The sequence below is a fragment of the Lactuca sativa genome, chromosome 7 (assembly GCF_002870075.4).
Source record: "Lactuca sativa cultivar Salinas chromosome 7, Lsat_Salinas_v11, whole genome shotgun sequence".
Lineage (NCBI taxonomy): Eukaryota > Viridiplantae > Streptophyta > Magnoliopsida > Asterales > Asteraceae > Lactuca > Lactuca sativa.
The window spans coordinates 74,515,081-74,539,730 of NC_056629.2; the positions used below are offsets into that span (position 1 = coordinate 74,515,081).

Below are 24,650 nucleotides of genomic sequence, written 5' to 3' on the forward strand. Positions count from 1 at the left end.
TATTTATTTATTTTATTTTTAGTATCCTTCAATATTTATTTAATAAATTTAACTCTTCTTAGAAACATAAATAAATAAACCCTTAGCGTAAGTGGGCACCATGTTCAATTAGTTAATTATTAGCTGTCTCTTTCTATTTATAATTATATATTCGTATATTTTCTTTATATTACAATTTCCACCCCTGTAATTTTTTCTTCAAGTCTATCTGTCTTCGAGCTGGCCCCCTCCATTGACGTCTTCACGCGTATACGATGCACCTCGCCGCACTATATAACCCTCTTCATCTCCTTCCTCCCTTTCAGCAGGTACAGACGAAAAACCCTCGCTCTTACCTGCATCTAAATCTCAAAACAAAATCCAATCAAAACCCACATCAATTTCACCCTTTTTATCCATTAATTTCGTTTAAGCTTCAAATTCAGTTGAAGAATGCCGCAATTGGAGGAAGAATTGTTTCCTTCAACGCCGGGGAGGATCAAGAGCGATCGTATGCATTACAACACCATGAATCGGACGTTTCACCGGTGTTTCGCCTCCACCAGCACCATGTTCCTTTGGGCTTTGTTTTTAATTGCTTTAACGGCGTCGTATATAAGCTTCCAAAGCTTCATCACTTCCGGCAGCCGATACCTCCACCACACAAGTCACACCAGCATCGGTGATCTCCACTGGGAGAAACAAATCCGCTCCTCCGCCCAGATCCGTCGTCAAAACGGTCTCACTGTACTCGTCACCGGCGCAGCCGGCTTCGTCGGCACACACGTCTCATTAGCTTTAAAGAAACGCGGCGATGGCGTCGTCGGAATTGACAACTTCAACGACTACTACGACCCGTCGTTGAAAAAATCCCGCCGGTCGATGCTTGAATCCTACCATATCTTCATCGTTAAAGGCGATATCAACGACCAGAAGCTGTTAGCAAAGCTCTTTGAAATCGTCCCGTTCACACACGTCATGCACTTGGCGGCGCAGGCCGGCGTAAGGTACGCCATGGAAAATCCGAATTCGTATGTTCATAGTAACATAGCAGGTCTGGTAACACTTCTTGAACAATGCAAATCGGCCGATCGGCAACCGGCAATCGTATGGGCTAGCTCCAGCTCCGTTTACGGGTTAAACGAGAAGGTGCCATTTTCAGAATCCGATCAAACCGATCAACCGGCGTCGCTTTACGCCGCCACCAAGAAAGCCGGAGAAGAAATCACACACACTTATAATCATATCTACGGATTATCCATAACCGGGTTGAGATTCTTCACAGTTTATGGGCCATGGGGGAGACCCGACATGGCTTATTTCTCTTTCACGAAGAACATCTTACAGGGGAAACCGATAACTGTGTATCGGGGCAAAGATCGGGTCGATTTGGCCCGGGATTTTACTTATATTGATGATATCGTGAAAGGGTGTGTGGCGTCGTTGGATACGGCGGGGAAGAGTACAGGTTCCGGTGGGAAGAAACGGGGGCCGGCGCCGTACCGGATTTATAATCTGGGGAATACGTCGCCGGTGACGGTGCCGGCGTTGGTGAGTATACTGGAGAAGAATTTGAAGATGAAGGCGAAGAAGAATATGGTGGAGATGCCTGGAAACGGCGACGTTCCGTTTACACATGCGAATATTAGTTTGGCCCAACGGGAACTCGGGTATAAACCGACGACTGATTTGTCAACCGGGTTGAGGAAGTTTGTTAAATGGTATCTCACATATTACGGCTATAATCAAGGCAAGGGCAATTCTGTAAATTTGTAGAGTTTTTAATTAGGATTATTTTTTGTTTTTGGAAAAAGATAGGGAGAGCAAGATTCTTTGCTTGGAATGGGGATGAGTTAAGGAAACTTTGTTCTCATTTTGTTTTTTAAGTTATCAATTTTTAACACTTGTAAGTTGTGAAGAAAGAAATTTCATTTTGATTAATATTAATGATTTAACTTAATGGTATTTCATTTATTATTCAAAGACTCATGGCTTGAGGCAATGAATCGAGTGGGTTGGATATGTACTCTGAGAAGATAATATTGATAAGTCCAAAACCATGTTAGTTATATTTGATAAAGTTGTAATTTTTGTTGAGGCAAATTGCAAAGAAATCAATATATTACCATAATATTTCAAATTTAATATCAAGTTTTTTTTCTTGCAATTATGTCTTTATATTTATAATTTTGTTGCAATATAAAATAAATGACTAGTTCTACGTTACAATTTTATTGTAATATCAGTTAAATGATTGGTATTGCAACAAAATTATAAATATAACTCCCAAAGATATTTGTCTAATATAAAATATAGTTCCACACCACACTCGGTCATCACCTCTAAACCAAGTAATTTTTTTTTTTTTTAAAGCTCCTTTATAAATAGAGAAATTAGTATGAACGATAAAATAGATTGTGTGCATAAATTAGATACGAAAGACATACTTGTTTTAGGGATGATTCTTTTGGGGTTTTTTTAAGCAACAACCATATATATACAATGGTTATAACAAACAACGAAATGAGGATAAGACTCTTCACAGTGACTATTAGTAATTTGTAGCTGATTTTAAAATTTTTAAAATAATTGAAGAGTTATACTTATGAACACTATTTTCAGTCTTCATATCAACTCTAATATTTATTTGTAAAAGAATACGAGCTTTTATTATATAAGAAAAATGTTATTGTATTACATTAAACTTTTGTTATTTTCCTGATTTGGTCACTAATGTTTTTTTTACACAATAGATTCTTAAAGTATCATTTTACCTGCTAAATAGAGGAATTATCCAATTTGATTATGTAATTAGTATTCGTGGTTTTTTCTATTTTTTTAAATAAAAAATTAAAATGTAGCTTTTATTTATTTATTTTATTGTAAATATTGAACCCTAATTAAAACCAGTTAATCCACCGTGTCCACCATCGTTTGTCTCCAACTTCAGTTGTTGCGTCCATCTCTTCAGCATCGTTCACATCTCCATCTTCAATCACCGGTCATTCTTCACCAACCATCACCACTGTGAGTGCTACTGTTAGTGGAATACTTATTTCAACATCTTCGGCGATGACTTTGTAAGCAACCCTAACCTTTTTCTTCTCCGGCTACATGGGTTCCGATTTGCAGAAATTGATTTTGAATGTTTACTTGAAGTTTGTATTCAGTTTTCTTATCATGTTTAATTCCTTGTAGAGCTTTAGATAAATCGATTTCCAAGTTAATAAAAAAGATGAACATGGGTTTTCCCATTCTAGAATACTGATGAAACAATCGAACAAAGTGAGTTCATTTAAGCTTTTGCAACCTTCTCCTCCTTGGAACAAATGTCATTGATGAAGTCAGTTGTTTACGAGGATTTGGGGATCCAGCCGTTGGTGCAATGCTTATACAATTGGATAACAATCAATGTTTGGTATGGTAAGGATCTAGTGATGCTTTACAGCAAAATAATGTTATTGAAGTTTCTTCTCTATTCTCCATACTTCCAGCAACAAAACCTTCATCTTCATCATTTCCTTTTCTTGCTTTAAAATGAATCGGAGAATAGTTACGACAAAATGCAAGTCGCTATGATTTATATCATAAAAATCTGATGAATTGAAGCTCTCTTGAGATTGACAAGTGAGGAAAGTACTAACAACATTCCTCGATGGGTGGAAGAAGGTAATGTAACCCGATTTGGGACTAAGGGCATCTCCAACCCACCCTCATACTCCATTTCTTCCCCCATTTCTTCTCCCATTCTTCTCCAACCCTACCCCATTTTCACCTCCATTTTTTGAGATATGAATAGTATTCCTCCATATATGGGGGAATACTGTTCATATCTCCAAAAATGGAGATGAAGTTTGGTTGTCAATTTTAGTCCCTCTCCTTTTTATTTTATACATTTCTAGTTTATTTTATCTACTAATTAAAATTTAAATGCAATAATTAATATTTATAATATCACGTTGTATACTAATTTATATTAATTAATCATAAATATAGAGTTTAATTAGTAGAGGGGTGTATTTGACAATATATATAAGTTATAAAAATGGAATATTCTAGGAATATACTTTTTGGGGTAAAAATGGGGTAGAAAATGGAGTAGGGTTGGAGATAAAACATTATTTACTCCATTTTTTACTCCATTTATGGAGGAAAAAATGGAGATGGGTTGGAGATGGTCTAAGGTTTGGAAGAATGTGCATTTGTTGTAATTTCATGTTATTCTTCATTTTCTGTTTTTTTTTTGTATTCAAATCATCTAATGTTCATTAGGGTCTAAGTGGACACATGCATTCGATGATGGCTATGGGTGGTTTCGATGATTTGGTTCTTTTAGAACCACCCGAGAATGATTATGAAGTTTTGATTTTACCCCTTTTTTGGTCTCTTTCACTATACTTTTAAACTCTACAAATTTGAAATCGTCCCTATAACGCCCAGGATTTCAAACCAATTACACTCCAAAAATTTCATTTCCCATTTAAAAAGTAACAATATTTATTTTGGTGTACATTGGTGAACCGACATACAAGAAGTTATCACGGGGATTTTACTTACCACAATTACAAGGATCGAGTCGGGCATCACAAATAATCTACCTGCAAAACAGATTATCACAACAACATAAGTCTCGCGGCTTAGTGAATAACAGCTACTAAAACATAACCAATTAAAACATATGATCATGTAATGATCCATTTTCTTAATTATGTAGTAATTAATTAATATCAGTTAATTGTATTCTCATAATCAGTTTTTTAGTAACAATCTATCACTTAGTCATAATTTATCTCTATATCAATGATCTATCTCTTAATCAATAATCTGTCTCTCAATCGATAATCTAATTCTCACTAAAGATCTATCTCATTTAATGGGACTCGATCTCTCAATTGTATCTCTCTCTCTTTCTCTCACGCACACACACATACACACACACACACACTCTCTCTCTCTCTCTCTCTCTCTCTCTCTCTACCATAATCTAACTTTATCTATGTTAATGAATCTTTCTATCGTGATCTACCTCTCTATTAAAATTAATCTCTCTATCGTGATCTACCTCTCTATTAAAATTAATCACTCTCTCTCTACCAATGTCTATCTCTCTCAGTGGGTATTAATATCTCTCTCTTTTTCATAATATGTTATTTCTACTTGATGTTTTCTTTGCTTGGCTAGTTTCTTGTTAGTCCGTTTTGTTTAATAAAATTCAAACATTCTAAAAAAATCTCTCTCTTATAATTTGTTACTCGATTATGACCAATCCATTATTCATACTCTATCGGTTAATCATAATTAATCTATCAGTTATGTTGGGGTACAAAGTTCTTCATTCATGACTTTGTAAATGTTTGACTTTTGTAAAACCCACTTGCATGTGGTGCTTTAGCCTTTAGACCCATTTGTTAGTGAGAGTGAGAGAGAGACATGTAAACACCTCTATATAAGGTGGGTTTGTCCACTTGTAGAGGTGTGCTTGAGAGATGTAGAAGTGAGTGTGTAAGTGTGTGTTAATTATGTAGATGTAGATCTAGATCTTTTTTGTAACACCATATACATTCAATATATCTCTTAAACACCCAAATCACCATGTTCAATTGTGCAAGCTTTAATTCCGCATGCCAAACCATGTTCTTTGTCACTACAATTGGTATCAGAGCGGGTCTTCAAGATCAAGGTGATATTTGAAAAACGATTCTCGGATTGGAAATTTTTGTCACAATTTGATCAATTTTGGTGAGTGTCTCTCTATGATCTCTATTAATCTCGTTTAAATCGCGCATAACGTTTTTGAATTTTTGATCAGTTTGTTTCGTTGGATCTAATCCGTTTTTACCCCATTGATGATCCAACATATTTTTTTAAGATCAAATTAGAAAAATCAAATCAAAATCTTGTGTTTGTTTACTGTTCGTTGAAATTACTATATGATCAATTTTGAGCCCAAACAAAAATCTTGATATTCACTGTTCATCATTCACATTTTCGAAGGCCCAATTGATGATTCATTCTGATTGAACTCGTTACTGATCCTTAACCTTTGTTTTTAAGCCCAAGTGTAATTGAATCAAATCATTGGAGCCCATTGATTCATTAAAATCGGTTGAATCTTATGGTGTTTGTCAATCGACTTGTACATTATCGCTATTTGATTGTATCATTGTGTCTGCTCTTCATCGTTTCCTCAATAACGCATCTGAGTATAATCAATTTTTTTCTATCGATTTCATTAAATTTTTTTAATAATTGATGATTTGATTCATGTCAAGAAATCTCATGAAATCTAATTTGCTATCGATATTGTTGATTTTATTCAAGTTGACTTTCTGAAGTCAAAATAAATGTTCTTGACAAATCAAAATTGAAATTGATTGAAAAGGAAGATCAATCGGATTTGTATTTGATTTCGAAACCAGCATGATGTTTATGTTTGGTAATTCGATTGGAGTTATAAGTTTGATATCTGATATTAACTTGGAAAAGTTGAGTTGCTCAATGGATAGATGTCGATCATCAAAAAGCGATGAATGGAATTATGTTTTTGATTTCAAAGCGAATAGTTGTTATTATTGATATTAACTGATTTTGGTGATCGATTTTGGGTTGTTATATGAAAAACAAAGAATCGAAGTCGATATTTGGAGTAGAGATGTTAATTTTGGTCGATGGTTGATAGATGGGTTGGAGTTGGATGTTTTAATGATTCGAAGGGCTGTGATGTTAAGAACACATGGAGTAAATAAATCTTTGCAAGCTCTTATTAGATCTAGAAAGATTATACAAATGGGTTTGTATACAATTTCTCTCTCTAGTCTAACACTCCAAAATGGACTCTTACATAATGGGAGTCACTCACTTCCTATTTATAGGAAAAGACTCAATCCATTTACACATACAAAGAGGAAAGCCTAAACAATACATCCAAGCATGACTTTGCACCCTAACATTCTCCCCCTCAAAGTTAGGATTGGATGTCCGGCTTTAATCTCCAACGAGCTAGCGCGATCAAGACCAAACTCCCCCTCGAAGTAACACCGGTCTTCAAATCCGCAAATGAATATTCGACAAACCCGAGAAGCTTCGAATACTCATCATTCTCCCCCTTTTTATAATCAAAAAATGATTATAAAACCCACTAAGGATGAGAAGCGCCCGAGGAATAATCTTCACAATACTCCCCCTTGATGTGTACCAAAAATGAATCACCAAAAATCTTGCATGGAAAAACAATCACGAAAAAGCCACAAAAATTTCCAATTTATGAAAAATTTTGACTTTTTGGGTAAAAGTTGCAAGATTTTTCAAAATCCGGGTAGAAATTGTCACTTTCTGAAACTTGCAGGGACCCGTTGTGCCAAAAACAGTCAAATATGCGAAACTCTAGCCCATTTGCGAAACCGGGCATAAAGCATAAATTCGCACAAACTGTAGGGACCAAAAACTGAAAATTCTGCATATTTTTCAGCTTATATTACCCATTTTGCGAAGTTGGGTATAAACTGTCAAAAATGCGAAACTGCAGGTACTATTTTCAAAAATTTCTGTTGTCTTCCCCATCGCACCAATGTTTCACAGTAAAGACTTCGCATGTTCCTTATACAAATGCTTCGCATCTTTAATCCAAATATGCGAAATTGATTGAGATAAAATGCGAAACTGATTTTATAATCTCATATGGGAACCAATAGATGCGAACCCGATTTTGATCTCTAAATTGATTATCCAAATGCGAAGTGAGTTGGACCATCAACCACACAGTTGTCTTCATTCGCATTTTCATCACCACGAATCTTCATCAACCCAATCGATTCAACAAATGATTTCCAGTGAACCATGGCTTCGCTTTTTAACACCGATGCTTGATTCCAACTTCAAAACTTTTACAGACTCATGAAATTTATTTCCAATAGCATTCATCCATATGCGAACTCGATTTCACAAATAAGCCATTCTCAAACATCACAAATCCATTCTAATGATTCCAACATTTGCGAACCCAGCAAATGGACAATAAAAAACCGATTTCATCATCATCAATTTATCAAATGCGAATGGCTTCAACTGTTCATTCTTGACATCCATCCAAACTATGCGAATCTTCATTCCAGTTCATTATCATACCCAAACCAAATCTTTCCTAGATCGTTCTTCGTATCCCATCAACAAGATCATAAATGCGAACTATCATCCATTGATGCGAAAGTCGACTCCATAAATCCCACATCAAACTCCAATTTAGACATCGACACATCAAAACATAATTTCTTACCAAGTCGATCTTTCCCAGTTCGTTCCTAACTATCGATTCACAACTCCAAATTATCAATCGACAACACCAAATTCGAAATTAGACTCAAATCAGGCTAGATTTTGATTCTTTCAACTCCAAAATAACTTGTAACTATTGATTTTAGCGAACAATCCACTGATTCATCTCTTGAATTCCAACTTTTTCACAGTTTGACTTTTTAGAGTCAACAAACCATAAACACAAAATCGACAATTTTAATGTCCGAATTTAGATCAAAAAGTGATTTTATCACTGTTCTTCACCACAATTGTGTGTTCTTGATCAATTTCATTCAAATCAAAGGATTGATAGACAATCACTTGATCATCATCGGCTCATTATTGGACGAAACCGTAAACAACCGATTCACAAGTACCGATTAACACAAACTTCTAGTCGATTTTTCAGTAAGATTACAGCAAAATCGAACATCAAGAACAATGGATTAAGAACGAGATGTATGGAATTGAGAGTACAACTGGGATATGCGTGTGAATGTGACGAAAAAATGAGACCAGCGACAAAGTGAATGAATCAAACACTCTCTAAACACGAAGATCAATGAACAATAAGAATCACCAAATCAAAAATAGCCATCAAGGATCAATTCTTGATGAAATCAAGAACACCCACTCTGATACCAATTGTAGTGGTGTTGATTCTGATGGCATGTGCGGAATTAGAAAGATCTATGATGTATTTCTCGATAATGATCTAACTCGTAATGGTGAATAAATTCTCAACAATAGTCGGTTATCTAGATCTTTTTATAATTCATATATCACATATCACATATATCATAAATATCACATATATCACAAATATAATATAACAACTACTCAGAATTGATCTATCTTTTAATGTGATGTATCTCTGAGTTATAATCTATTTCATAAATTAAAATCAATCTTTTGATCAAATGTTAATTTCTCAGAATACTCAATCTCTCCAATATCAATTAATTTCTCATTAATAATTAATCATATAATTCATATAATATATATCACAGATAACACATCAATGGATGTTAAAGTAGTGTTACTCACATGGTCTGTCAGCAGACTAATTCTAGTTTTGGTTTCCATCCTTTGCTGCCTATCAGTTCGTCACTTGGTAACACTTATCCATCACATAATAAGTTACTTAGAACATGTCTCAAATCACCATTAGCTATACTCTCCGACCACTCGTCGTACTAATAATCAAATTTCATAATATAACTATAATAGGCTTAACCCGTAAGTTGTTAGCTAAATCTCTCATAATAGGTAACTCTTAAATATTGGGGTGTATGACCCCGACAGTCTAGACTAAATCCAAAATCGCAATACTTGCTGATCTTACCAACGGGTTCGTAACAACACCACATCACGAAAATCCGTAATGCATTCGGGTCTAACATTTCTCAACAATTATTGTATATAATAATTATACAATAACATGGTAAAAGATAGATCCATGATCTCGTAACTCCACCCCATATCTCACGTACATGGGTATAACTCCTCCAATATAATATACCATAAACAAATCCCAAGAAGCATCTTCGATCCCGTGTGCCAAACTCTCTCAAATAACACGAAAAATCTCGTATTTATAGCCAGACGCAACTCACGTCATGACCACTTAGTGTCACATCGTGAGGATCTTATGCACTCTGATCTCGACACATATTGTACTCTTTTGCAACGTATCTCATTGATCAGACTCATCTCATGTCGTGACCATGCATGCCTCATGTCGTGAGGGTTAATAGACTCTCGTTTAGACGCGTATGAATCTCGAACGTTCCGATGACTCATTACTCTTTATGTCGTGACAAGCTTACTGTCATGTCATGACATATTCAATACCATGTCATGGAGAACATTTATTCTCGTCGTAGGAGTCAAAAGTTTGACCTTTTGAATTTGACTTCTGTTTACTTTCTTAAAATAGCAATGTACTTTCATCTAAACTTCAAAACGGTTATAACTTTCTCATACGAACTCCGTTTTCGATGATCTTTATATCCATGGAATCCTCTCAACCAGCTCTACAACATTTTCAACTATCTTTTTTCTAAATAGAAATTCTTAATTTAAAGTAACTATATGCTCTATTCCTTATACTTTCCTCACATCATTTTATATACTCTATAGTGATTTCTGGTCACGAAGGATAGTTATTACCATCCCTTATCATGTCGATAAACTTATAGAGCCTTGTTTAATATTGTTGCATATTTGCACCACTTTTCCATTCGCACTTGAAGTTCATAAATAACTCGTTAAACTCCATGATAACTTTATTGGTATTCCTCACTTTCAAGTAAAATTGATATTGTTTTTTTTTCGGTAGTTTCCACACTTCATTTTAGAGAGAAAAACACATTGTAACTTCTTTATAAAAAATAGGCTCGTTTTGGTCATTATCGGTCCTTAGGTATTTCGTAACATCAACCCGTGCACGTGTAAATGATCTCTCTTCCTTTGTAGTCCAAGGCATATTCGGTGTCTTTCTATTTTCCTTGGTATCGGAATCGGTTTCAGATAGGATATAGAGTTAGGGTCAGGATAGGGTTTGAGTTTGGTTAGGGATTGGATTTAGGGTTGGAATTGGGAATGGAATTGAGTTTATTGAAGAGTCTCAAATGGGTTACAATCGATTTGGGATTGGAATTGGCTAGGATAATAGAACACAGGCGGTGAAAAAATAGGACGATCCATTTGAAGTTGGTAAAAGATAGGTGATGAAGGGTTTGAATTGTTTGTGTTTGGATTTTTTGACTTGTGAAGAATTATAGGAACGATAGATTCTAAAATTTAAACATCATAAGAAGGATTTGATAGGATGAACACAAAGAGGTAAATATGATATGTTTGCATTAATGGATAGGAAGAACAATTCGTTACATTATGATTGCGAAGAACTATTATGTGTGCCAAAAACTATCCATTCTACTGAATAATGCTCCTATATAGGCATCAAAGGAGCACTATAACGGAATCCTAAGTCGATAATTCAGAACTGCAAACCTAAGATTAAATACATACCGAAATCGGAATTACAACTACATATCTTGAAATTAAGAAAAGAAAATAAACATAACAACCAAGTTGCAAACAACACATACAACTAGACACAATATATTTCCAAAACATAACAATCTTCCCCTTTGTGTCAAGTTGTTGTGGTCTTTTCTTGCTCTTTCTTTTCAACTTCCAACACCTTTGGAATAGTCTTAAATAAAGTCATATGAATGACAATCCACCATTTAATCATATCAGAAACACACTTTACATCTCCTTCATTATTTGACTTGTTCGCTTCTTCTTTTGCAAGGACTTGATTCAAAGTTGATGTAGAGAACAAATGCTTATCTCTTAAGAACATCATACAATGCAACACAATTTCATTTTATTTCATCTTGTAAGCCACTCCCCAATGATCTTTTTCAATAAAACTAGACTTGAATTTTTCCAAATTCTATTGAGGAGGAAATGGCTTCAAAATAGGCTTTCTTCTAATAACATATGCAATTTCAATATCCATCCTCGCAACTTCAAGAATATATGCACGTATCATACTTCTAAAAAATTGATAGATAGGTTCATACTTCACAACATCCTCTGCAACAATATTGAACAAGGAAATCCGATCATAAGGATTCATAAATGGAATATCAGCCAAAGAGAATTCATGCACCTCATGATTATGACTCCTGAAAGCAATAAAAGTGATATTTGTGAAACCATCAACAATTATAGGTTTTCCAACTTTCAATACAACGATCCTTTTCAAGCTCCAAGATTCGTATTAAGGCTTGGAGTTATTCACATAAAAACTGAATAACTTCTTGTTTATTGATTTGTTTGCCAAAGGAACTTTCACAATCATATCAAAACATCAGAATAGAAATGATTTAGCAGTAATTGTTGGCGAATTTTTGAGACAGATGTGGCATGTATGTGTGTTCTGTCTGTATCATCCAAGCCTTGGTGTGTTGTCCAAGTTATTCTAGAACTCCTTGAGTTATAAGGAAATACTAGTTTGTTTAGGAATCCTAATTATATATTAATTAGTTTTGTTTAGTAGATATATAGTTAATAGGTTCATGTAATCTACGATGATCGATTGAAGTTTTTGAGTGATTTTTCTTCAATAAAACAAACCTGCCAGTTTATGCAGTAATAGCTTTTTGTTTCCCTTTAATTGGTATCAGAGCGATCATACCTTTCTTAGACATCTCGTGTGGAGAATATCAACCGGAAAAACTACTCGGTGTTCTCGTGAGGAGAACCTGTGCAGGAAGACGACCCGACGACTGCAAGTAATTACTCATGTGCGATCTAAGAATCAATCTTGCTACATATTCAAATTCTTTTGTGGAGAACCTGTGTAGCAAGCTAAATCACGACAGGGAGTGAAGAAATCGTGCAGAGTTTTTTTTTTCTGTTTTTTAGATTACAATAGATTGCATTGAAATAGCAGTCCACGAACAAAGGATTAGAAATCGTTTTTTCAAAGCTGAAGAAAAGCTTTGAATTGCGTAGACATGCGCCAGATCGTCGATCGTGTTTTGCAATTTTCCCTAAAGAAACATGTTTTGTTTGACTTTGGGCGCTCATCAGAAGGCCTGTTTGGGTTTTCTGATTAGCCCAAAATTTGATTTACCAATAATAGTATAATGCATAAATTGTGAAATTTAATTAAATTAGCCCCCATATCGTTTATTTATTTATTTTGGGCTAATTTGTTCTTTTACTTTGGGGTTTTTTTGTATAGGCCTAAATCAACTCTTGAAATTTGATCAAGAATTTAAACATTGAACCGCGATGTTGGGAGGAGAATCGTCGCAACCACCGGCTAAGGAACATGCGTCGTTCACATTCCAATGTCCAACTTTGACATCGACGAACTACACAATTTGGAGGATGCACATGGAGGTGCTACTCAGGATTCATGGCGTTTGGGATGTGATTGATCCCGGACTAGACGACGTGAAGAAAAACATCATGAAAGGATTGTTGTTTCAATCGATTTCGGAGGATTTAATCCTTCAAATCGGTAATTTGAAAACTGAAAGAGAGATGTCAGAGGCGATTAAAACTCGAAACCTAGGAGCTAAGTGTGTGAAGGAAGCCCAACTCCAAACTCTAATCACGGAATTTGAAAATCTAAAGATGAGTGATACTAGTACAATAGACGAGTTCGCTGCAAAATTATCAGGAATTGCTTCGAAATCCGCTTCACTGGGAGAGGTCATGACCGAACAGAAGCTTGCGAAGAAGTTTCTTACGGGCCTACCTAGGCGATTTCTCCACATAGTTGCAGCCCTTGAACAAGTTTTAGACCTTAAAACGATAGGCTTTGAAGACGTGATTGGTCGCTTAAAAGCTTATGAAGAAAGAATCAAGGGTGAAGACAAAGTAATAGAGACTCAAAATAAATTACTTTATTCCAAAACTGAATCGTCCAACAGAAATACTGATTCATCAAGAGGTAGAGGTCGGGGTTCAAGTATCTGAGGAAGATGACGTGGCGGTGGACGTGGTCGGGGTAACACCCAAAATCATGGTCACTCAAAATCCTCTAAAAATCATGACAATCAAAAGCAAGAAGGAAAACAACGCGAGCAAAGAGATCTCTCAAACATCCAATGTTACTGGTGTGATAAATATGGACACTTTGCTTCAGGACCGAATAAAAAATCATGAGGCTAACCTTAATCAGACACACGAAGGAGATACAAATCCTGAAGAAAGGATGTTCTTTATGATGAATACAATTCAGGAAACGGTGTTCTGTAATGAATACAAATATATCCCTCCAAAAGTTGAAGCAAATGCCGATGAAGACGGAATTTGGTACTTAGATAATGGTGCGACCAACCACATGACCGGCAACTATTCTTATTTTTCTGAATTAAATAAGAATATAACGGGTAGAGTGAGATTTGGAGATGGATCGTGTGTTAGCATTAAAGGAAAATGGTCAATTTTGTTCGGAGGGAAAAGAGGTGAGCAAAAATTAATGAAAGATATTTATTATATTCCATCACTTCGTAGCAATGTTATTAACCTCGGGCAATCTACAATAGTTGGTTGTGATATTCGGATGCGAGGTGATTTCCTAACCATGCGAGATGGAGATAGAAGATTACTTATGAAAGTCCCGAGAAGTGCAAACCAACTCTACAAAATAAAGTTAAAAGTTGGAAAACCAAATTGCTTACATGCCAAGTTTAATGATGAAGCTTGGTTATGGCACGCGCGACTTGGCCACATTAATTTTGGCACGATAAACTTGATGCACAATGTAACAGCCCGGAATCCCAGGTATTATTAAAATTATGTTTTTGGGGTGATTTAAGAGGGGACTCGGCGAGTTGGAGCCTAGACTCGCCGAGTAGGATCGCGGACTTGGTCGCGGGTCCGCGACTGGACTCGACGAGTCCAGATATGGACTCGGCGAGTCGACGCTGTTCAGCAGAAACCCTAACCGTTCAGTTTGGATCGTATTTAACGCCTCTTAGGCCGTCATTTTCAGTCTTTTGATCAATTGAGAGGAACCCTAATCGCTGTGGACGCCTAGAGCACGGGAGAAAGCTTTGGAACTTGGAAGAATTGGTTAGGCAAGAAGAAGAGGGATTTGGCTAAAGGAATATCAAGGAGGATTGAGTCCTGAGATTTGGGGGACACAGAGAGTGCGTTTCCAGGTAATACTCGGATCAAATCTGTTATTTTGATGTATTTATGAAATTAGGGTTTATAGAACCCATTTAGTGATTTGATGAAGTAATGCCTTGTTATCCCACGATTATAGTCTTGTATTAGGACCCTTAGAGGTCCAGAAGGTTCCATGCATGTGTACCTTGGGACGAGACCTATCTCAGAAAGCAGTTACTCGTCTGCATGGCATGGACTCGCCGAGTTGTTCTTCAGACTCGGCGAGTAGCTTGAAGATTTGCTGGGACTCGCCGAGTTGTTCATCAGACTCGGCGAGTGGAGTCGGGGTGGCCCCGCGATTCTTCCACGAGGACCTCGTCGAGTCAAGAGGGATACTCGACGAGTAGAAAGGGAATATTCAGGAAATTGTGAGGACGACTAGACTCGCCGAGTCGCCATGGTACTCGCCGAGTCCAGTCGAGTTGACCGTTGACCAGAGTTGACCTAAGTCTGACTTCTTAGGGATAGTCACACTTAGATGATATGAGTGTTAATGAGTTATATAATGTTATAGGAGGGTTGTAGATCGTTGGTTTGTGCGCGAGTGATTTCAGGAGTTGCTAGCTTTCAGCACTTGCGAGGTGAGTCTTCTCACTATACTGTACCCGGAAGGGTTTGACTGTGTGACCGGAAGGTCGGATATGTTATGTGATATGTATGCTATGTGTGGTAAGTTATATGTTATATGTGCTATGTATGTTATGTGGGCCGGAAGGCAATATGTTATGGGCCGGAAGGCGAATATGTTATGGGCCAGAATGCGTGATAATGAGGACCGGAAGGTCAGGGCCTGGAAAGGCGTATGTGCGTAAGTGTATATTGGGGAACTCACTAAGCATTTATGCTTACAGTTGTTGTGCATGTATTTCAGGTACTAGCGAGGACCGTGGGAAGGCGCCGGCATGATCGATACACACTGAAGAATGTTTCATGATCTTGGGAGTTTGAATAATTGTATTGACCGTATGATTAAACTGTTTATGTCTTGTTTTAATGGAAAATAATTATGTTTTTTTAAAATGAAAAATTTGGTTGAAAATTTGAGTTGTTACAATTGGTATCAGAGCCTTGGTTTGAGGGATTCGGGTGCACCTTAGGGGGTAACTGAACTCAAACCGAGGATTTAAGGAAGCTTTTCAAATAAAGGCATAAACTTTTGTAAATGGTTTTGTGGTAAGCAAGAAAGAAGCAGTGTGTACGATCAGTCAGCGCCCGAACGGTAAAGATCCCCAAAATACCTTACAATATTATATAATATGAATTGTTATGCATGCTAGAAGACTAGGTATTCATGATAGGACTAGAGTGGCCTGATTTGTGATGCCTTAGTCTAGGGAAGTTGCCTATATGAGATGCTTTGCTAGTATGCGGGTAGATAGAGCGTATCAGAAGTAGAGTACTCACTATCCGGAGTTTGGGGAGGAGGACTTGGGATGAACATTGATGCGGTGTGGTCGGTAGTATTGGGCCCGTACTACCGAGGACACCGGGTCAGTGGGAGGCCCAAGTAAGAATCCCTGGATATCTGGGTCTGGGTAGGGCTGCGTGTCGAGTACGATTATACTCGGTAGAATCTCTGATAGTTTTATGTTGTATTTCAGAGATATCATGGTTAGACCGCGACACGGGGCAAGTACGAGCGGTGTGAGTGACGAGGATATTCGTCAGATGATCCACGAGGAGGTGGCGGCGGCGATCCGGGCTGAGATCCCGGAGATGTTTGGGTCTATCAAGACCACCCTGATGGAGACGTTCGACGAGCGGTACGCCGCATTGACGGAGGCTGCAACCGCTGCAGCTACCGCAGCTGTGGCCGCTGCTAGGCCACAGGGGGGTGATTCATTGCTGTTTCGAGAGTTCAGCAACACGAAGCCACCAGAGTTCGATGGAACGTAGGATCCGATTGCTGCGATGAGGTGGATCGCAGATATAGAGGGGTGCTTTTACACTTGTTCATGCCCGGAGCACCTGAGGGTGCGGTTCGCTTTGAACCAGCTCCGTCTGGGAGCAAAGGACTGGTGGAAGTTCGTGACGGCGAACTTCACTTTGGCAGAGACTGCGGCAGTGACATGGGAGGGGTTCACTACCATGTTCAGGGATGAGTACGTTCCCCCGGTGGAGCGGGAACGATTGGTTCAGGAGTTCTTAACCCTCAAGCAGGGTACTGATTCGGTGGCGGCGATCACGCGGAAGTTCCATGAGAGGGCGATGTTTTGCCCCGAGCTGGTGGCCACAGAGCAGGCTCGGATGAGCCGGTACTTGGGTGTTCTGAGGAGGGAGATCCGGGAGTTTGTGTCAAACTCCACTTACCATACTTTTACTGAGCTTCAGGCGAATGCCAGGAAGCGTGAGATCGAGTTAGAGACTCAGGCCAGGGAGGAGGCCGAGTCTCAGCAGGCAGACCGGCGGCCGGCTCAGTCTCAGCCGGCAGCCAAGCGGATCAAGTCCGCCGATTCGAGGACGGGAGGTTCGAAGAACCGCACTTGCGTAAAGTGCGGCAAGGGTCACGATGGGGCGTGTCGAGCCGGTGCCTGCTACAAGTGCGGCAAGGAGGGGCACATTGCTAGGGAGTGCCCCAAGGGGTTTATGGTTTGCTTCCATTGCAACCAGACCGGCCATCGGAAGGCCGAGTGTCCGCAGCTTCGTCAGGGATCTGCACCTGTTGCCAGGACTACTGAGACTCGACCGGTGAAGGTCGAGGCCCCGAGGGCTCGTGGGAGAGCCTTTCAGCTGACTGCGGAGGAGGTCCGCGCTGCGCCCGATGTTGTGGCAGGTATGTTGTAATTCGTGTAATTATTTTAATGTCGATATGTTATGCTTATGTTATTATGCGCGTAGGTACTTTCCTTGTGAACTCTGTGCCTGCCTTAGTGTTATTTGACTCGGGTGCGAGTAGGTCCTTTGTGTCCTTAGCCTTTAGTCAGCAGATCGGCGATAGTCGTGAGTCGTTGAGTCGACCTTTGCGAGTTTCTATAGCTGACGAGAAAGTGATTCGTGCTACGGAGGTTCTTCGGGGATGTGTACTAGAGATTTTCGGGGTTGAATTCCCGATTGACCTGATTCCTATTGCGATGGGGGATGTCTGTGTTATCGTGGGCATGGACTGGTTGAGCCGATTCGGCGCTGTCATCGACTGCGAGCGTCAGTTGGTGACCATACGAGACCATAGTGGGGGAGTTCTTTCGGTGTACGGTGAGGGTACCCGTTCAGGATCAGCTTTTTGTTCGGCCGCTAGGGCGAGGCAGTGTCTACAGCAGGGCTGTAAGGGTTTTGTGGCGTATGTGACGGATACGCGGGAGGTTTCCGAGAGACCGAAGTCAGTTAAGGAGGTCCCTGTGGTGCGTGAGTTTTCAGATGTTTTTCCCGAGGAACTGCCGGGAGTACCTCCTGTGAGGCAAGTAGAGTTTGGTATCGATCTGGTTCCGGGGGCCGCGCCTATTGCTAAGGTGCCCTATCGTCTTGCACCTCCAGAGATGCAAGAGTTGTCCTCGCAACTCCAGGAGTTGCTGGGAAAGGGATTCATTCGGCCGAGCAGCTCGCCATGGGGAGCACCTATTCTGTTCGTCAAGAAGAAGGATGGTTCACACTTGATTACCGGGAGTTGAACAAGCTAACGGTCAAGAACCGTTACCCGTTGCCGAGGATCGATGATTTATTCGATCAGTTGCAGGGAGCATCTTGGTTTTCCAAGATCGATCTGAGATCAGGATACCATCAGGTGAGGGTACGGGAAGAAGACGTCCAGAAGACAGCGTTTAGGACGCGATATGGACATTATGAGTTTGTGGTGATGCCTTTTGGACTCACCAATGCCCCGGCTGTGTTCATGGATCTCATGAACAGGGTATGCAGGCCGATGTTGGATCGGTCGGTGATCGTATTTATCGACGACATTCTGGTGTATTCGAGATCGAGAGAGCAGCATGAGGAGCATTTGAGGGAGGTCCTTGAGGTATTGAGGTCGGAGAAACTTTATGCAAAGTTCTCCAAATGTGACTTCTGGTTGCGGGAGGTCCAGTTTCTAGGACATGTGGTTAATCAGAAAGGGATATTGGTCGATCCGGCCAAGGTTGAGGCGGTGATGAGTTGGGAGGTGCCGAAGTCACCCTCCGAGATCAGAAGTTTCCTTGGGTTGGCAGGGTATTATCGGAGATTTATCAAGGATTTCTCCAAGATCGCAGTGCCACTCACCAGATTGACCCGGAAGGGTGTTACGTTCTCATGGGGGCCCGAACAGCAGACCTCCTTTGAGACACTTCGCCAAAGATTGTGTGAAGCCCCGGTATTAGCTCTTCCAGAAGGGATGGAAGATTTCGTGGTATATTGCGACGCATCGATTTCGGGATTGGGTGCAGTGTTAATGCAGAGGGGTCATGTGATAGCTTATGCGTCGAGGCAGCTGAAGCCTCATGAGGCGAGATATCTCACGCATGATTTAGAGTTGGGGGCAGTGGTGTTCGCTCTCAAGATTTGGCGTCACTACTTGTATGGGGTTCGATGTACGATATACACGGACCATAAGAGTTTGAAGTACTTGATGGATCAACCCAACCTAAATATGCGTCAGAGGAGGTGGTTGGATGTGGTCAAGGATTATGATTGTGAGATCCTGTACCACCCAGGCAAGGCTAATGTGGTAGCCGATGCATTGAGTCGCAGGACGGAGAGCACTCCATTGCGAGACGTATGCTTGAGACTGACTGTGATGACTCCAGTATTGGACGCCATTCGTGGGGCCCAGGCGGAGGCCGTGCGACCAGAAATGCAGAAGAAAGAGCGGGTTGTGGGGTTAATCTCAGAGTTTGTCAAGGATAGTCGAGGCCTTATGACGTTTCAGGGTCGGATTTGGGTACCGTTCGTAGGCGGTACGCGTACTACCTTGATGGAAGAGGCTCATAGATCGAAATTCTCGATCCATCCTGGTGCTACAAAGATGTATTTGGATTTAAAGAAGGAATATTGGTGGCCCTGTATGAAGAGGGACGTGGCATGGTTCGTTGAGAGGTGCTTAACCTGCCGTAGGGTTAAGGCTGAGCACCAGAGACCGCATGGCAAGTTACAGCCATTGGAGATCCCCGAGTGGAAGTGGGAACAGATTACTATGGATTTTATCACCAAATTGCTGAGGACTGCTAGGGGAGTTGACGCAATTTGGGTGATCGTGGATAGGTTGACAAAGAGTGCACACTTCCTTGCCATCAGTGAGAGTTCTTCGGCGGAGAAATTGGCGGAGGTATACGTGAGAGAGGTGGTATCTCGGCACGGGGTGCCGATCTCGATTGTGTCAGATCGTGATGTGCGCTTTACTTCCAGATTCTGGAAGAAATTTCATGAGGAGCTGGGTACTAAATTGCATTTTAGTACCGCATACCATCCCCAGACAGACGGTCAGAGCGAGCGGACAATTCAGACACTGGAGGACATGCTCTGAGCGTGTGTGTTAGACTTCGGGGGTAGTTGGGATGCGTATTTACCATTGGCAGAGTTTTCCTACAACAACAGCCACCATTCGAGCATTGGTGTGCCGCCTTTCGAGCTGTTGTATGGTAGGAGGTGTCGGACTCCCATCTGCTGGGGAGAGGTGGGACAGAGAGTGATGGGCAGCACGGAGATCATACTCCAGACGGCAGAGCAGATTCAACAAGTGAGACAAAGATTATTGACTGCCCAGAGCCGACAGAAGAGCTATGCAGACAGGCGCCGATCCGAGCTTGAATTTCAAGTCGGCGACTTCGTTCTCCTGAAGGTCTCTCCTTGGAAAGGAGTGATTCGGTTCAGGAAGAGAGGCAAGTTGGGGCCCCGGTATATTGGGCCATTTCGTGTGATTGCAAGGATAGGTCGGGTAGCCTATCGGTTGGAGTTGCCAGCGGAGTTGGGTCAGATCCATGACACTTTTCATGTGTCGCAGTTGAGAAAGTGCATAACCGATGAGTCGGCAGTGGTTCCATTAGAGGATATTCAGGTGGATGCGAGCCTGAATTACGCAGAGAGACCAGTGGCTATCAGGGATCGGAAGATCAAGGTTCTGAGGAACAAAGAGGTACCTCTGGTGTTGGTTCAATGGCAACACCGTAAGGGATCAGAAATGACTTGGGAACCGGAGCGCGAAATGCGGGAGCAGCATCCGGAACTATTTGCAGAATGAGACTTCGAGGGCTAAGTCTAATCCAAGTGGGGGAGAATTGTAACAGCCCGGAATCCCAGGTATTATTAAAATTATGTTTTTGGGGTGATTTAAGAGGGGACTCGGCGAGTTGGAGCCTAGACTCGCCGAGTAGGATCGCGGACTTGGTCGCGGGTCCGCGACTGGACTCGACGAGTCCAGATATGGACTCGGCGAGTCGACGCTGTTCAGCAGAAACCCTAACCGTTCAGTTTGGATCGTATTTAACGCCTCTTAGGCCGTCATTTTCAGTCTTTTGATCAATTGAGAGGAACCCTAATCGCTGTGGACGCCTAGAGCACGGGAGAAAGCTTTGGAACTTGGAAGAATTGGTTAGGCAAGAAGAAGAGGGATTTGGCTAAAGGAATATCAAGGAGGATTGAGTCCTGAGATTTGGGGGACACAGAGAGTGCGTTTCCAGGTAATACTCGGATCAAATCTGTTATTTTGATGTATTTATGAAATTAGGGTTTATAGAACCCATTTAGTGATTTGATGAAGTAATGCCTTGTTATCCCACGATTATAGTCTTGTATTAGGACCCTTAGAGGTCCAGAAGGTTCCATGCATGTGTACCTTGGGACGAGACCTATCTCAGAAAGCAGTTACTCGTCTGCATGGCATGGACTCGCCGAGTTGTTCTTCAGACTCGGCGAGTAGCTTGAAGATTTGCTGGGACTCGCCGAGTTGTTCATCAGACTCGGCGAGTGGAGTCGGGGTGGCCCCGCGATTCTTCCACGAGGACCTCGTCGAGTCAAGAGGGATACTCGACGAGTAGAAAGGGAATATTCAGGAAATTGTGAGGACGACTAGACTCGCCGAGTCGCCATGGTACTCGCCGAGTCCAGTCGAGTTGACCGTTGACCAGAGTTGACCTAAGTCTGACTTCTTAGGGATAGTCACACTTAGATGATATGAGTGTTAATGAGTTATATAATGTTATAGGAGGGTTGTAGATCGTTGGTTTGTGCGCGAGTGATTTCAGGAGTTGCTAGCTTTCAGCACTTGCGAGGTGAGTCTTCTCACTATACTGTACCCGGAAGGGTTTGACTGTGTGACCGGAAGGTCGGATATGTTATGTGATATGTATGCTATGTGTGGTAAGTTATATGTTATATGTGCTATGTATGTTATGTGGGCCGGAAGGCAATATGTTATGGGCCGGAAGGCGAATATGTTATGGGCCAGAATGCGTGATAATGAGGACCGGAAGGTCAGGGCCTGGAAAGGCGTATGTGCGTAAGTGTATATTGGGGAACTCACTAAGCATTTATGCTTACAGTTGTTGTGCATGTATTTCAGGTACTAGCGAGGACCGTGGGAAGGCGCCGGCATGATCGATACACACTGAAGAATGTTTCATGATCTTGGGAGTTTGAATAATTGTATTGACCGTATGATTAAACTGTTTATGTCTTGTTTTAATGGAAAATAATTATGTTTTTTTAAAATGAAAAATTTGGTTGAAAATTTGAGTTGTTACACACAAGCTAGCTAAAGGGGTACCGACAATCCAACATCAAGACCAACGTTGTGTATCTTGTATGGTTGGAAAATTGTCACACCCCCAAACCAAGGATGGCGGAAACGTCCGGGGGTGGAGGACTTCATGTATAGTATCACAACAATGAGTATAATAGTGCTCAAAGTAAACCAATCATATATATCTATTCGAAAGAGTTACATCATTGTATGAATTACATGTTCTAAATCAATTACAATATGTAGACAATAAGTATGAAACGTTTGACGCCTTATCGTCCCATCCTCAAAAACACTTGGTTACCTGTTTATTGATTTCCTGAGAATACAAGTAGTTTTGAAAAAGTGTCAACACAAAGGTTGGTGAGTTCATAAGAGATTTTGTTGGAGAAGTAAACCGTTTTCCTTGTAAAAGCGATAGTATATGTATCCAGAAAATCCGATATTTTCTTTATAAAAGTTATGTAATGTAGTCTTATAACCGAAGACCAAAATGTATAAGTAACCTCTCTTACTAATAGAAAATGATATGTGTTTAAATTGACATAAGCGCGCTTGAATTAAGTGAAATTCCCGTAAATTCTTATGTTTGTTAATACTTTATGTATATGTAGTCCTAAATCCCAGGACCGAGAAAATAACAAGTGTTGTCCATACTTAAAGATATAAATGTGGTTTCAAATGATGTGTAGTCATAATTACCAAAACCGAAAGTGTACAGTAATATCTGTACTTATTGAGATAAAAAATGATTTTAAAATCGACATAAAACCCATTTAAGTTTTATAAAAATCCCGTAAACTTTATGTATTGTTATATCCCTATGTGAGTCGCTATAATCATACTATGACTAAATGAACCTGCCACGACGTTTCTCAGGCGTCGTAAAACTGAAATGACATTTGTCACCCGTAGACCTGCAGGTCCCACTGTAGCTAGCAGTAAGGTGTGGGGTGTCAAACCCAATATAGATCTATACACAACTTATCACGTTCTCCCTCCAGGAGACTCTGATTATAACTAACAGGAATTATATCCCGCACTCGGACGTACGGAAAGAGATTGTCTCACAATTTAGGTTAACAAGTTTACGAGTTGTGTGCGTGAGTGTAAAACCTTTATGTATGAATGTACCCTTTTTGTACGAGTGTGTTATTTGATGTATCATAAACTATACCTATTATAGTTTTATCCAAAATGTTTGTGATATATAAGAACTCTTTTATGAAAAAGCGTTAGTGTTATGAAATCCATTAAACTATGCTTATTATAGCTTATATACGTGTTCTAAATGAATGAATAATCTTATCATGAATGACTTATTTTCAGTTTATGATGATAAAATTTACAAAGAAACACATTCAATACTTAGAATTTATATTTATACACCTTGCTCAACATAATACAAAGTGTTATGAAAGTTATAAGTTGTTAACAAATTTTCAACCTTTCTACACTGTTTTTGAAAAGTCATAGAAAAATCATACGAAGTTGAAAACTAAATCCGTAAATTCTGAGAGTTCCCAAAATGTGTCTAGTTTACTCATAATTTTTATCATGATTTTTAATGACCTCCAATTTGGGTGAAAAAGTCCATAATCACAGACTGGTCCAGATTGGTGTTTGAAATGATAGGCAGTTTTGTAAAAATCACCATAAATTGTAGAAAAATCGTATGGAGATGTGCAAGTAGTCATTTTAAAGCTAAGAACTGGAAATACTTACACCTAAAACATTTTTTCAAAAAAAAATGTTTAAGCTGTCCAAAACAGTCCGTGAATGGAGTCCCACTTTTCTGATGAAAGTTGTTAGAAAAATTTAGTTATGTTCTTGGTGTTTTAACTTGTATTCCCCCCCCCCCCCCCCCTAAAAACTTAAGAAAACATAAAAATGTAGGGGTATGAACTCACCTTGAGTTATTTCAGTAGTTAAGTGTTGAAGAAGAGAAGTGTTCAACCCAAGAACACTTGAAGAATCACTTGAAGATTTGAAGATCTAACAAGAATGTGATGATGTGTGTAAG

At 39.8% G+C, this 24,650-nt stretch overlaps 1 protein-coding gene across 1 annotated transcript; it reads left to right on the forward strand.

The window, feature by feature from the left end:
• Window positions 1-232: 232 nt before the first annotated feature.
• Window positions 233-1,944, forward strand: LOC111889276 (UDP-glucuronate 4-epimerase 1). The gene has a single exon (XM_023885410.2). The coding sequence runs from the start codon at window positions 433-435 to the stop codon at window positions 1,753-1,755; it is 1,323 nt and encodes a 440-aa protein (XP_023741178.1). The 5' UTR covers window positions 233-432; the 3' UTR covers window positions 1,756-1,944.
• Window positions 1,945-24,650: the final 22,706 nt, after the last annotated feature.